The sequence below is a fragment of the Oncorhynchus clarkii genome, chromosome 20 (genome assembly GCF_045791955.1).
Source record: "Oncorhynchus clarkii lewisi isolate Uvic-CL-2024 chromosome 20, UVic_Ocla_1.0, whole genome shotgun sequence".
Taxonomy (NCBI): Eukaryota; Metazoa; Chordata; class Actinopteri; order Salmoniformes; family Salmonidae; genus Oncorhynchus; species Oncorhynchus clarkii.
Genome location: NC_092166.1, coordinates 60,188,191 through 60,202,553, shown reverse-complemented (window position 1 = coordinate 60,202,553; position 14,363 = coordinate 60,188,191). Strand labels below are relative to the sequence as shown.

The 14,363-nt window shown below is 40.8% G+C and overlaps 1 protein-coding gene across 3 annotated transcripts in view; it reads right to left on the bottom strand.

The window, feature by feature from the left end:
• LOC139375612 (carbonic anhydrase-related protein 10-like) overlaps positions 1-14,363 on the bottom strand; it is a 296,785-nt gene that overhangs the window by 5,135 nt on the left and 277,287 nt on the right. For all 3 annotated transcript variants that reach the window (XM_071117403.1, XM_071117405.1, XM_071117404.1), the window contains exons 7-9: positions 9,933-10,028; positions 2,842-2,914; positions 1,186-1,340 (exon numbers count right to left, since the gene is read on the bottom strand). In XM_071117403.1, the coding sequence (XP_070973504.1) occupies positions 1,186-1,340; positions 2,842-2,914; positions 9,933-10,028 (324 nt within the window). The remainder of the gene's footprint in view (positions 1-1,185; positions 1,341-2,841; positions 2,915-9,932; positions 10,029-14,363) is intronic.

The following is a 14,363-nucleotide window of genomic DNA, read 5'->3' as shown; positions in this document are numbered from 1 at the left end:
CTGAATAAATTTGGCTTGGCACCTAAAACTCTCACAAACTTTTACAGATGTACAATTGAGAGCATCTTGTCAGACTGTATCACCGCCTGGTATGGTAACTGCACCGCCCACAACCACAGGGCTCTCCGGAGGGTGGTGCAGTCTGCCCATGCATCACCTGGGGAAAACTACCTACCCCCCAGGACACCAACAGCACCTGATGTCACAGGAAGGCCAAAAAGATAATCAAGGACAACAACCATTCTTAGATTTATGTGTATTGGGTATATGTTGTGGAATTGTTAGATATTACTTGTTAGATATTACTGCACTGTCGGAGCTAGAAACCCAAGCATTTCACTACACCCGCAATAACATCTGCTAAACACGTGTATGTGACCAAGAAAATTTGATTTGAAAGTGTTGTGTAATTCCAATTGGAATCCAACCGAAGTTAGGATATGCAACAATGTAAACTTTTAATTACCCGCAACCTGCATTCAGAATGACTGCTAGGATAGAGAAGATTCCTAACAGAGACTACCTAAATCATATAAACTGGAACTACCATCTCAGTAACGGGTGCAATAAGTCCAACTACTAACAGATTGGATTAGTTAATAAAAATGTACCTGTTATTTATCTTTGTGTGGCATAAGATTAACCAACCAATCAATGTCCATGCAAAAATACAGATAATGAAACAACCAATTCTGAAAATGAACCTGCAATAAAGCATACTTTGAAAAATGATGGGTGTGGATTTGAGTGTTTTTCTCTAGAAAGAGTAAAAATTACACAATTACACTCATCTCTGGTTATTACACCACATACAGAGTTAGTTCACTCAGACTGCCTGCTATTCTCTTATTCTCTACACAATAAAATCACAGAAAACACTTATTTGAAAGACAGAAATGGCAAAGATATCAACTATGTCAGTACTGTATATGTAAAATGGGAATACCTGATTCTTGTAGAAATATTCCCATAGGTACAGTTTAAAACATTCTCACATATATCTTTTTAAATTTAGCAGATTACTCAAACTCCTGATGTTAAATTTTAAACACTGAGGTAAACACACTTTATTTAAAAAATGGTTCTTAGGATGAAAACAGTTCTTGGTAGAACCCTCTCCCTCCTCAAAGAACACTTTTTTCTAAGAGTGTATCTAAGCAGTAAGGAGCTACTTTAGAGACGGACCTGCATCCGTGTGATGTACACTGGCTTGTTCATTAGGATCCACGTGGCCGTCTCAAAGCACGGCGGGATGGTCATGGACCCGTCGTACGTGATGAAACTAGAGGTTTCTGGGTAAATCTCCTCGATGTTCAGGCCCGTCAGTAGATACGCATCATCTGGAGATGGGCAAGATAGACAGGTTAGAATTCAATAAAACATCTTAACATAGCAGATTTCTTCAGTCCTGGGCCTGGAGAGCTACAGGGTAAGAATGCTTGTGTCCTAGCTCAGGTCCAACCAAAGCACTTATTAGTTGAATTCGATGCATTTGTGCTAGGCTGAAACAAAACCCTGCACCTCCTGTGGGTCCCTAGTTCCAGAATTGTAGAACACTGTATTGTAGACTTGTATCAATCACATTTCATGTCCTCTCAAGCTAATTTTGTTTTGAATTTACATTACATATTTGTTTTCCAGTCTCAAAACACATTACATTACATCCACTCTAACCAGTGTGTTTGTCATTTGCATGTACACGTTTTGCAGATTGCTCATTTCACATTGAGCTGGTTTCCCTCCAACTGCTTGACAGGCTGTTGGTATAGCAGACTGCATCACAAACCCCTTTTATGCAAAGTACTTCCCTCGTCAGGAATGTAATTAGAATTACTGCATCTCTCTCTCGCTCTCCCCTCCTCGCTCTCTCTGTCTGTCCATCCCTCTCTCCATTATTCTCTCTCTCTTTCCATCTCTGTCACCATCTCTCCCTTGGTCTCTCTATCTCTCCACACTCCGCTAACACACTCTCAATATGTTGTCATCTGTTGTGGTTTCAGTTTATAATAAATGGGAGCCAACTGCACTTTGTTTGTTGTGACGAGGTCACAGTAGCTGCTCCCTCTATGCTAATGTAGACTGGCACTAGGACTTTAGATGCTATTCACATTCATACAGCGTATCTATCTAGACTAGAACAACAAACATCAGCATGCTCACCAGCCCCTACCCTACAGGTAAGATATAGACACCCTGAAAGGTAAAGAAAAACAAAAAAGCCAATCCTTAATCTGTGAACATCAATCATGTTCTATTCCATTACCACCTCACTAAACCTGCTCCTGCAGTCCTGCTACTCTCGCTCCGCTATCACACATCTCTGGTAGCCGTGTCGGCATTAATAATTCCATTCGGATGCTGTGTGTGTGGGTGTGCATGTGTGTGGGTGCGTGGAGAGGGATTTGAAAATTACATGGCCTGGGCAAGCAGAGCTGCAGGCTTAGAGAAGGGTATGCCGGAGGACTCCTGAGGTTGAGGGGGCGGTGTGTACGTATGTATATATATATATATATATATATATATATATATAAATATGTGTGTGTGTGTGTGTGTGTGTGTGTGTGTGTGAGTTTATGACAGCTTCTGAGACCTCCAATCCACTGGGGGTCACTGTGTTTATTCAGTCTCTTCTCAATCCCATTAATCCAATTATGGGCCTCTCTTCTCAACCGTTGCCCCAGATGATCTCAGCAGCCATTTCCAATATGGCTATCCAGCAGCCCTAGTTGCCTCTGCCTGGTAGCCTTCTGGAGAAAGGACCTGTCTACTGCAGATTCTGTAGCTATTCTTTGACGTTCCAATGTGTTTTCCGTTATAGTCTACATGTGCAATTCTACTTACTTTTATATGTTATTCTTGTGATGGTGTCCCTGTTCAACATTCGATTCAGGAACGCATTTGAAGTCTCCGCAATCTGGAATACAATAGAAGATAGAGTCACTGTTACAGGCTTCGGTTTTTCCATTTATTTTTTAAGGTTTGACTTTAGCACGTACTGTATATCACTTTAGCAGGTTGGGCGCACCGATTGGTGTCACCTTGTTAGTTAGTATGTGTTAGTCGGAAGGCGTTTCACCTGCGCTTGCCCAGGTGATATTTAAGAGTGGCTCAAGTTGTGTTGATAGATGTGGAGGGTCAACACCTTTACTTAGCTTTATTTTTTTAGGGAGTGGATCAGCTTTAATACTGCAAATAAATTGTGGCTTCTATCAATGTAATTGTCTGCATCAGTTCCAATCCCCCATATATATGTATGTGTATGTATGTGTGTATATATATATATATACAATATATATATATACAGTACCATATATACAGTACCATTCAAAAGTTTGGACACACCTACTCATTCCAGGGTCTAAACAAATCCAAATATATTTTATATTTGAGATTCTTCAGAGTAGCCACCCTTTGCCTTGATGACAGCTTTGCACACCCTTGAATGAGTAGGCATGCCCAAACCTTTGACTGGTACTGTATACTGTATATTGTATATATGTTTCCTCTATTATTTTTCCCTAATCCTACCTATCCTCCCCTAATTGGAGTAAAGTAATGGACAACAACACCTAGGCTTCTACTTCCTGCTTTAACATACTATATACATTTTATGGACAGTTACAATAGTTATCTTTTGTTTGTTTTTAGTCCCATCCTTCAGCTCCACTCAACCCCTCTATCTCAGAACACATGCAGTTTTGCTTTCTATTTTCAACTGTGCTGTTTCACAAAAGCTTTGAAATGTTCTATTCTCATAATTTCTAACAGATTGTAATTTAAAGAAGCATTTTTGCTAAGAGTAATATTATATTATTGATCGATTGACTATGACTTTTCAGACTATGCCCAGTAGGGTTATTTGCAGAGTTAACTCCAGGTAAATGTTGCAATTCCTGAACATTGTTGCAATTCCAGCCATTCCTGAACCTGAGACCAAATACAAGCTACATATGGACAGTACCAAAAACAAATTATCTACTGATTTTGTCTCTTCGCAGCACAATGTGTAGAGCTGGGACGGTTGTACTTCCCATATGCAGTGGGGAGTACAAGTATTTGATACACTGCCGATTTTGCAGTTTTTCCTACTTACAAAGCATGTAGAGGTCTGTAATTTTTAGCATAGGTACACTTCAACTGTGAAAGACAAAAGATAAACTGTGAAAGATAAAACAAAAATCCAGAAAATCACATTGTATGAGTTTTAAGTAATTCATTTGCATTATATTGCATGACATAAGTATTTGATCACCTATCAACCAGTAAGAATTCCAGGTCTCACAGACCTGTTAGTTTTTCTTTAAGAAGCCCTCCTGTTCTCCACTCATTACCTGTATTAACTGCACCTGTTTGAACTCGTTACCTGTATAAAAGACACATGTCCACACACTCAATCAAACAGACTCCAACCTCTCCACAATGGCCAAGACCAGAAAGCTGTGTAAGGACATCAGGGTTAAAATTTTAGACCTGCACAAGGCTGGGATGGGCTACAGGATAATAGGCAAGCAGCTTGGTGAGAAGGCAACAACTGTTGGCGCAATTATTAGAAAATGGAAGAACTTCAAGATGACGGTCAATCACCCTCGGTCTGGGGCTCCATGCAAGATCTCACCTCGTGGGGCATCAATGATCATGAGGAAGGTGAGGGATCAGCCCAGAACTACATGGCAGGACCTGGTCAATGACCTGAAGAGAGCTGGGACCACAGTCTCAAAGAAAACCATTAGTAACACACTACACCGTCATGGATTAAAATCCTGCAGCTCACGCAAGGTCCCCCTGCTCAAGCCAGCGCATGTCCAGGCCCGTCTGAAGTTTGCCAATGACCATCTGGATGATCCAGAGGAGGAATGGGAGAAGGTCATGTGGTCTGATGAGACAAAAATAGAGCTTTTTGGTCTAAACTCCACTCGCTGTGTTTGGAGGAAGAAGGATGAGTACAACCCCAAGAACACCATCCCAACCATGAAGCATGGACGTGGAAACATCATTCTTTGGGGATGCTTTTCTGCAAAGGGGACAGAACGACTGCACCGTATTGAGGGAAGGATGGATGCGGCCATGTATCGCGAGATCTTGGCCAACAACCTCCTTCCCTCAGTAAGAGCATTGAAGATGGGTCGTGGCTGGGTCTTCCAGCATGACATCGACCTGAAACACACAGCCAGGGCAACTAAGGAGTGGCTCCGTTAGAAGCATCTCAAGGTCCTGGAGTGGCCTAGCCAGTCTCCAGACCTGAACCCAATAGAAAATCTTTGGAGGGAGCTGAAAGTCCGTATTGCCCACGGACAGCCCCGAAACCTGAAGGATCTGGAGAAGGTCTGTATGGAGGAGTGGGCCAAAATCCCTGCTGCAGTGTGTGCAAACCTGGTCAAGAACTACAGGAAACCTATGATCTCTGTAATTGCAAACAAAGGTTTCTGTACCAAATATTAAGTTCTGCTTTTCTGATGTATCAAATACTTATGTCATGCAATAAAATGCAAATTAATTACTTAAAAATCATACAATGTGATTTTCTGGATTTTTGTTTTATGTTCCGTCTCTCACAGTTGAAGTGTACCTATGATAAAAAATTACAGACCTCTACATGCTTTGTAAGTAGGAAACACTGCCGATTTTGCAGGTTATCAAATACTTGTTCTCCCCACTGTATATAACATATTGGTTGCAATAATATTGTATAATAGTTTAAATAAAAAAACTCAATGTTTGAATCCGGCGTCGTTTTTTTGTATCAGTAAACCATGGCACATAAACCATGTGCCATGGAACTGGAACATTGAAAATCTCTTCTCAACTATTTTGCAATCTGTATGGCACAGCTGTCAATTTTTTGGTCCTTAAATGAAACTGGTATACTTGATTTTTTTCACAATTTTCTTCAACCAATTTTGGTCTTTAATGCAGTGCCGACAGAACTTCCTTACTTTTCCCCCCTTCCACTTGCCTCTTCCATTTTTGCGGTAATGCTGCTATTAGTTGGTTGTAATTTTGGATGGAGCAGACATTTCTATTTATTTTTGTTAGCCTCATTGTGACAACTCCACTAGTCCTATTTATCATATCATTTACAAAGATTACAATAAAAATAAGTATATTTTAATATTTGTTGTAATATTTGTTCTGTCTTTTCTGGTGGATTAAACTGCAATTGCAACTAACTTTCCATGGCTTGTTTTAAAAAAAGCACTATTTTGGAAATCATTGCACTTTCAAATAACCGAATGTGAGAGGTTGTAATCTGGGAAAAGGGCCATTCTTGAACACGGGTAAGCCATTCTTACTATTCTGCTAGAGAACCAGTTCAGATTTAAGTATAGCTTTGAATGACTGAAGCCTTTAGTGAGTCGATTGATTTAATATCTTATCAGTTCTGCCTTCCGAATTCTTATTTATTATATAAATAGGCCCGTTTAATTTTGTCTGACTTGGAGTTCAAAATAAAATGTAATATCTTTTGCACTTTTAATATAAAAATCAAATCGTTAGGTGTAGGAAGGGCCATAAGCAAAGAGAAACTGGGATACGACTAAAGAGTTAATCAGGGTGATTTTTCCACAAATAGACAGGTATTATCCTTTCCATGATAGCAAGATGTTACCTATACTGAACAAAAATACGAATGCAACAAGTTGAAAGATTTTATTGATTTACAGTTCATATAAGGAAATCAGTCCATTTAAATAAATTCATTAGGCCCTAATCTATGGATTTCACGACTGGGCAGGGGTGCAGGCATGGGTGGGCCTGGGAGGGCATAGGCCCACCCACTTGGCAGCCAGGCCCAGCCAATCAGAATTTATTTTTATTTTTATTACAGACAGAAATACTCCTCAGCACCCCTCCACCCCATCTCAGATGATCCTGCAGATGAAGAAGCAGGATGTAGAGGTCCTGGGCTGGCGTGGTTACATCCATCTTCCATTGATGAGATAATCTCCTAACTTGCTTTGCCACACACAGAGGCTTTATAACTGTAGTGGTGCTTTGATGACTTGTGATTGGCCGACATCAACAACAAGCTACATGCACCACTCAGCATATGCTATTTTCATTGAGCAGTGGAGAACATACTATAAACTTTTCATCCACAAGTCTCTGTCCATCGTCGTTGTAATCGACTGTGAATCCAAAATGTTCCCAAACTGGACATTTAAACGATAATGGAGGATCCTCCAAATCTGGTTTATCGATCCCACCCCTTGCCATCTACTGTTCCCTGCTGATCCTCACAAAAGGGTCAAAAGGGTCATTTAAGATTCAAATTTTGATTGCAACATGTGCATAGGCTGTAGTAGTTTTAATGGAATAGTCCAGTGTTTTTTCAGCTCAGATCTACTCATGAGGCAATGGCATACAATGCAGCGTAGGCTGCTTAGTGTTTATTTTTTTATGATGTATTCATTCTGGTTCACAGTTCGAACCGAAGTCCCCGTACCGAACGGTTTGTTATGATGACGTGTACGGTTACAGCCCTAGTTACTTATGTCTTCTTGTGTTTGCTTAATGTTCTGAGAACATGACTTTACATAGAACCATGAAGAAACCTGCAAAAAACGTTATGCTGAAGTACTGAAATTCCAACAAATGAACACTGTTTCTTAATGTTCTCTGAACCCATGTTCTCTCTCACCAGGCTCTAAGTAAAATATAGTTCTCAGAACTTTATGTGCTAGCTGGGCCTGCGTTGCTTTTAGCTGTCCTGTAGGGCCCTAACTGCAGTCTAAACACTCAGGTGTCCACAGTCAGCTTGGAACACACTTCTCAGTTAAAGATGAGCCTTCTTTGTCCCCAGCCCCAGCATCCTAGCCCGTCCTCCATATGCACTCCTCCTCACAATTCCAATTGTCAAGATGTCTTGGTGGCAAAGTGATGAAAAATAAATGAATGTCCCTCGTCGCAACATTGCAAATTACTTCCTTTTTTTGACCTGCTCTGGAGGCATGCAGCCTCTCTCTCTCTCTCTGAACATATTTGCATGGAGTCTTTCTTTCTCTCCGAACATATTTATTGGAGAACGCACCTATGGGGTATTCTGCAAGATGTGACTAGAGAGTACTCTCTAATGTGTGAAGTAAAAGTAAAACAATATGGCTTTACGTCAATTCAACACCGTCACAACCTAGATAGTCAATTACAGTTGACAAAACTTTGCCAGGTAGATATGGCCCATGCTGAAGGTGACTCAAACTCCATTTAGTGTCTATCTCCACAGCTTCACTATGTCCTCCTCCATTGGGAGTCTGTTTCCACAGGTGATCCCACACAATTACAGTCCCCAATTGTCATTTCTAATGGCGGCTCAGGACACTGACGACTGAAGGAAACCCTTACTGGCAGTCTGAGTCCCTGAAAGGGTAACACGGTGTGTGCACAGGTGTGAATGGTCCCCTGGAAACCAGAAATTGATTCCTTGCGATACTGAAGGACACCCTCACTTCCCATCTCTTCAGCGGCTATAACAATGAGACAGGACTCGTCCGAGAGCCTTAGTTAGACAAGCTACTTCAAGATGGCTGGAGTTTGGCGTCATTACCAGGGAGGGCCAGACTGAGAAGAACTGGAGTGGATGAGAGGGTGAAGTGTTGATTGATTTCCGGATTACGTACCCCTCTGTCTGTTATAGTGGTGGGAATGTGTGTGAGTGTGTACATGAAAAATGTAATTACATTTGGTGACTGCTCAAATCATAACTTCTACCACTACACATGTGGCTCACTCAAATATTTTGGCACGTGGTTTGGTCACAGATCTTTTTGTGCAACTGTGAGTGAGATTGCCATTCCAGTTGATCTAATCTGTTGTGTTATGCATGATGTATATCTCTGTGGCCAGTGACTGTGTTTCGTGAAAAAAATCACGTTAACTGAGAACGGTTGATTAAGTTAGTAGTTCTCAATTCTCTCCTCGCAGACCTCCAGCCGTTCCAGAGCTAGGACAACTGGTTCAACTTAACTAATAAACACTAGTGTTGGGAAACTGACGCTTTCACCAAATAGTGCAGAAAACGGTTCATTATTCAAAGCTTCATTATCGGTTCACAATGCACATTAGTGACGTGTGCTGGTCAGCAATAAATAGCAGCATGTGGTTATCAGATAGACGTTCCCCCCCTATTTTTATCAAAACTACCATGGGGCAGCGATAAGTTGTTGGCTTTAGTAGCCTATAATCAGTTGGACTACCAGGTTTCCATCTTACATCATTCTTCCCTTTTTTGCTTTCAAGTGAACTATTCTTCAAAAATGGAATCTATTACATTGTTCAGGATGCTTAAGACAGAAGCTTATACTATACTAAATAAAACACATTGTTTGAACAACAGTGCTGCAGAAAGTGTGGTTTCACATAAAACAATTGTCAAAATAGTGTGCCTTCAACAGGATTGGACCTCATTCCCTCACGACCCAGAATGTTCTATAGTTCCCTACTCTATCTGCTAAGCTGCCAGTCATAGCAAGTCATAGCAAAAAATGTTTTTGTTACAGTCTACTTGCAAATGTATACCTAAAATAGCTGCATTTATCTAGATACAATACTTTGGAAAAGGATCTTGTATTTGATTTTGATACATTGGTCTGTTTGGTCTGTTTGGTCTGTTTGGTATTTTGTATTTGTAACAAGATCTATCTTTTGCCCATAACTGAGGGATAATTACACTGTGAATCTGGAACTGATGCAACGTGACACTCTGCCAAGTTAATTAGCCCGCAGGTAAATCCACAGGAGCCTATTCACAACTCGAATGGATGTCCTCGGTTAAATCACACTGAAGTTTCTTTGAAAATAATGATCTTTGCTGCATGATAGTCTCTATTTGTCTTTTCACACGTTCATATGAAGAAGACTTTACATATAAATTCAAGATTCTCACAATTGATACATTGAGGCCCATCGTGAGGTCAAAGTTGTGATGTCATACTCACCTTCATAAATATAGACACTATGACCAGTCCGTTGGGGCTCTTGGCTGCCTCTGTGTAGTTTGTATACAGCTCGTGGTTGTAGTGTATAAGTTGAACCTGGAGATGGAAAAAACAAGTCAGGATGTCAGGAAAATGTCAGGAAAACATCTCTCTCAAGTGGCCTCACACATATAGACTGTATTAATGGTCATCAGGTCTGGTCTTGAGGCGCTCCAGTGTCGAGGCTTCTGTTCAAGCCCAGCACTAACGTAGCTTTTTCCACACCATAAAGTTGTGCTGAGCAAAGACGAATGAGTTATGTCTTAAACAAAACGCACTTCACACCTACAAACTCTTCAGAGACCAGGGTTGGTCGGCTTCCACTGTTCGTATCTTCTGCTTTTGTCAGCCTCTTGAAGTCGTGTCGAGGAGGGTGTCAGTAAAGTTCTACCCACACCTTTATGGTTCTGCAAGTTCTTAATGATGTGTTTATGTGGGCTGTGTCTATGCACAGCTAGCTCGACTTGTGACCTATACAGTAACAACTATTCAAAGAGAAGCCCACACTGTCTTTCACCAAATGTCTCTGACACCCAAAGGACCTGCTGAGAAAGTTCTCACTCACTACTTGTTATTTCACATATTTTCTACTTCTCTTGAATCTCGCACTAAGTGGGAAAAATGCCGTGTGCTTGCGGATAAACAAAGTGTATTCAGAAGTTGATTCTACACCATACATTCTCCATGACCTCTCCTCAGTCTTTCTTGAGTTAGAGGTATTGTTGCTGGACCTTGAGTCCGTGTTTGGTTGTTGTCTGAGTCTCCAGTCGTGTGGCATTTATAGCCTATTAAAGTTTAGTGGTTGTTTCTTTCATCACATATATGTCTATGACTCAAGAAGAATTCAGTTTGAATGATAAGCTAAACAATAATGACAACAATACCCTTTTCTAATATAATCATTTCTCATATGTTTCAGCCCCCTTCCGTCTTACTTCCATAAAGAGTAGGCTACTTATGGGGTAGTCCGATACATGTTTGAATACAGATTGGGATATGAGGACATCATATTATCTTTATTTGAATTTAATATTTATATTATGTCAACTACAAAGGAATCAAGCCTGATCTGATTACAAATAACTAAGAAGTTGACATTTTTCCAGATCTTTCCCCCTCTCCCTCCCCTTTCCCCCTTCCCTGGCATGGTGGCAGGCAGCAATATAAATAAACAAATTGTCGGAGGATAGTAATTAAGCAGAACTCTAATGGGGAGCAGCAGAGCGACAGTTCAACTATAAAAATAATCAAGGTGATGGGAAGTGATTAGGAGCCATGCTGATTTGATGAGAGAGAGAGAGAGAGAGAGAGAGAGAGAGAGAGAGAGAGAAAGAGAGAGAGAGAGAGAGAGAGAGAGAGAGAGAGAAAGAGAGAGAGAAAGAGAGAAAGAGAGAGAGAGAGAGAGAGAGAGAGAGAGAGAGAAAGAGAGAGAGAGAGAAGGCAGCCAGGCTCCCCAACTCCCCCAGCAGGAGATTGGTAGAAAGTTTAGTTTGCGAGAGGTGAAGGCCTGGGTGAGCTGTAGAGGAGTTACATCACAGACACTGCCAAGAGCAACACACAGACAGACTGAAGGGCTGGGAAAGTAGTAATGACAAAAGAGTGAAAGGGGAGAGAAACAGACAAAGGACGGGGTAAAAGAGTAAAATAATAACCATGACCTTACACACACAAACAGGCATGCATGACCACAAAGAAATAGCAAATGGTGAAGTTCCTGCCATCAGCCATTAGTTTCCCACTCTAACCCCAGGTGTTCTGCCTGTTATCATGAGAGCCAGAGAGACTCTCTCAGGGCCGAGAGGAGAGAGAAAGAGAGAGTGGATGGAGAGAAAGAAAGAGAACAAGAGATAGAGACCAAGAGAGAGAGAGAGAGAGAAAGAAAGAAGAGTGTATGTATGTGAAAGAGTGACAAGAGAAAATGATGGAGAAAGAGATGTCAGGGTTGCGTGCCCAGACAGTGTTGCTCTGGAGTGGGGCTCTGGAAGGCTCTTTATGGCGTGATGGCTGGACTAGGCCCGGGTTTGGGGAAATATGAAGACAGCAAGTCGATAGCGGAAGAGAGGTGGACAGTGCTAACAGAGAGAGTGAAAGGCGCTGGGATGGAACTGATTCTCCTCCCTCGTTGTAGTCTCATAAAGCTAACACACAGACAAGCTCAGTGTGGCACAGCACAGTACAGGGCAATCAGCCTCTGATCACTACCACAGAGCCGGTGAGGACAGGACAGCTGGGCTCTCTCTCTCTCTCTCTCTATATCTCTCTCTCTCCAGAGGTGTTTGAAAATAAACCAATAAACATTCTCCAGCTGAGAAGTAACTCAGATTAAAATGGAGGAAAAAGGAAAGTGACCATTCTCAACCTCTGGAACAGTTAGAATGCACATGACGGAAAGGAGTGCGCTCCGTCTTTCATTTAAAAACATTTTTAATTCACATTTTCCAGATTTAGTTTTTATCCACGTATACAAGTTTTGCTTTCTGTGTTACTCAAAATACTTAATGTGGTTTTAATGAGGAAATGTACTTGAGTTCTAGACCAGTGAGCTGCACTGCAGCAGCAAATGTGTTATTCTGTGATCAACGATAATTAGCAAAAGAAGAGAAAGTATTTAAAGAACAGCACTCAAATCAACACCAAAAGCGGATTTTTTTCTCCTAAACGTTCTCATTATGCCCCCTAAATTGCGACCAAAATTGACTCAAAATTGAGTTCTGTTAAGAATGCCCAAAATTTTGCTTGCTCATTTTCTTAAAAATGTTTACTTTTTCACTCAGATTACATGAAAATTGATCCACCCACATACAGCTTTAGCCTATCCGCTAGTTTTACACTGTCCATACTTAGTGTCAGGCTGATTCACATCACCTTACAGATTATAGGTCTCCAAACCAACACCTTGCATGTGAGGTGGAAACCAAAGGGTGAGGACTTACAGCGAAATGCAATAAATCAGATTTGTCTTAGAATAATATATGGAATATTTTAGCACGTATTAAGTCCAAGGTGTTTAATTTTCAGATTGACTGTGAAGGCGGAACAAAGCAGACCAACACAGCACATTAGTGATGGGGGAACATTTGTATAAAATAAAATTGTATTTCTCACATGCGCCGAATACAACATGTGTAGACCTTACTGTGAAATGCTTAATTACAAGTCCTTAACCAACAATGCAGCTCAAGAAATAGAGTTTAGAAAATATTTACTTAATAAACTAAAGTAAAACATTTAATAAAATCACAAGATATTTACTTAACAATAACAAGGCTATATACATATTGACTCGTACAGGTTAGTCGAGGTAATTTGTAAAGTGACTATGCATAGATAATAAACAGCGAGTAGCAGCAGTGTAAAAACAAAGGGGGGACAGGGTCAATGTAAATAGTCCGGGTAGCCATTTGATGAATTGTTCAACAGTCTTATGGCTTGGCGGTAGAAGCTGTTGATGAGCCTTTTGGTCCTAGACTTGGCTTATATAATGGCACCGGAGTGGATGGCTGCCGTTTTATGGGCTCCTAAACAACAACTATTTTGTTAGATATTTTTGCATTGTTTGTAACTCGTTTTGTACATAATGTTGCTGCTACTGTCTCTTATGACCAAAATGAGCTCCTAGGCATCAGAACAGAGATTACTCACCTCGAACCGGACAAAGATTTTTTCTTTAAAAAGTCAGATGCAACGGATAAACTGCTTTGTCGAGACAAGGCCCAAATCCCCGTCATCAACGTGAAGAAAAGACAGAGAAAAATGGGGAGGAGGGCGGGGTGCCTTGAAAGAATTCGCCAACGGCTAGATAAACCACCACTCTGTATTATTGGCCAACATGCAATCATTGGAAAATAAACTGGACGATCTACGATTAAGACAATCCAACCAACAGGACATTAAAAACTGTAACATCTTATGTTTCACCAAGACTTGGCTGAACGACGACACGTATAATATAGAGCTGGCTGGCTTCTCCGTGTATCGGCAGGACAGAGCAGCTACGTCTGGTAAGACGAGGGAAGGGTGTGTGTGTCTATTTTTCAATAACTGCTGGTGCGCAATGTCTAATATTAAAGAAGTCTCAAGGTATTGCTCGCCTGAGGTAGAATACCTCAATAAGCTGTGTACCACACTATCTACCAAGAGAGTTCTCATCTATATTATTCGTAGCCGCCTATTTCCCATCACAAATCGATTCTGGCACTAAGACCACACTCATTGTATAAGGCCATAAGCAAACAAGTTAAATACAGTTACATATCGCAATATTGTATTGATACTTTGACTCCAAGTAATGATAAAACATGTAATTTTAAAAAAGGGTACCGATATCTTCTTTTTAAAAAGTGAGCCAACTGTCTTGTCTCTCTGCAGCAGACATATAGTGCAAAATATGTT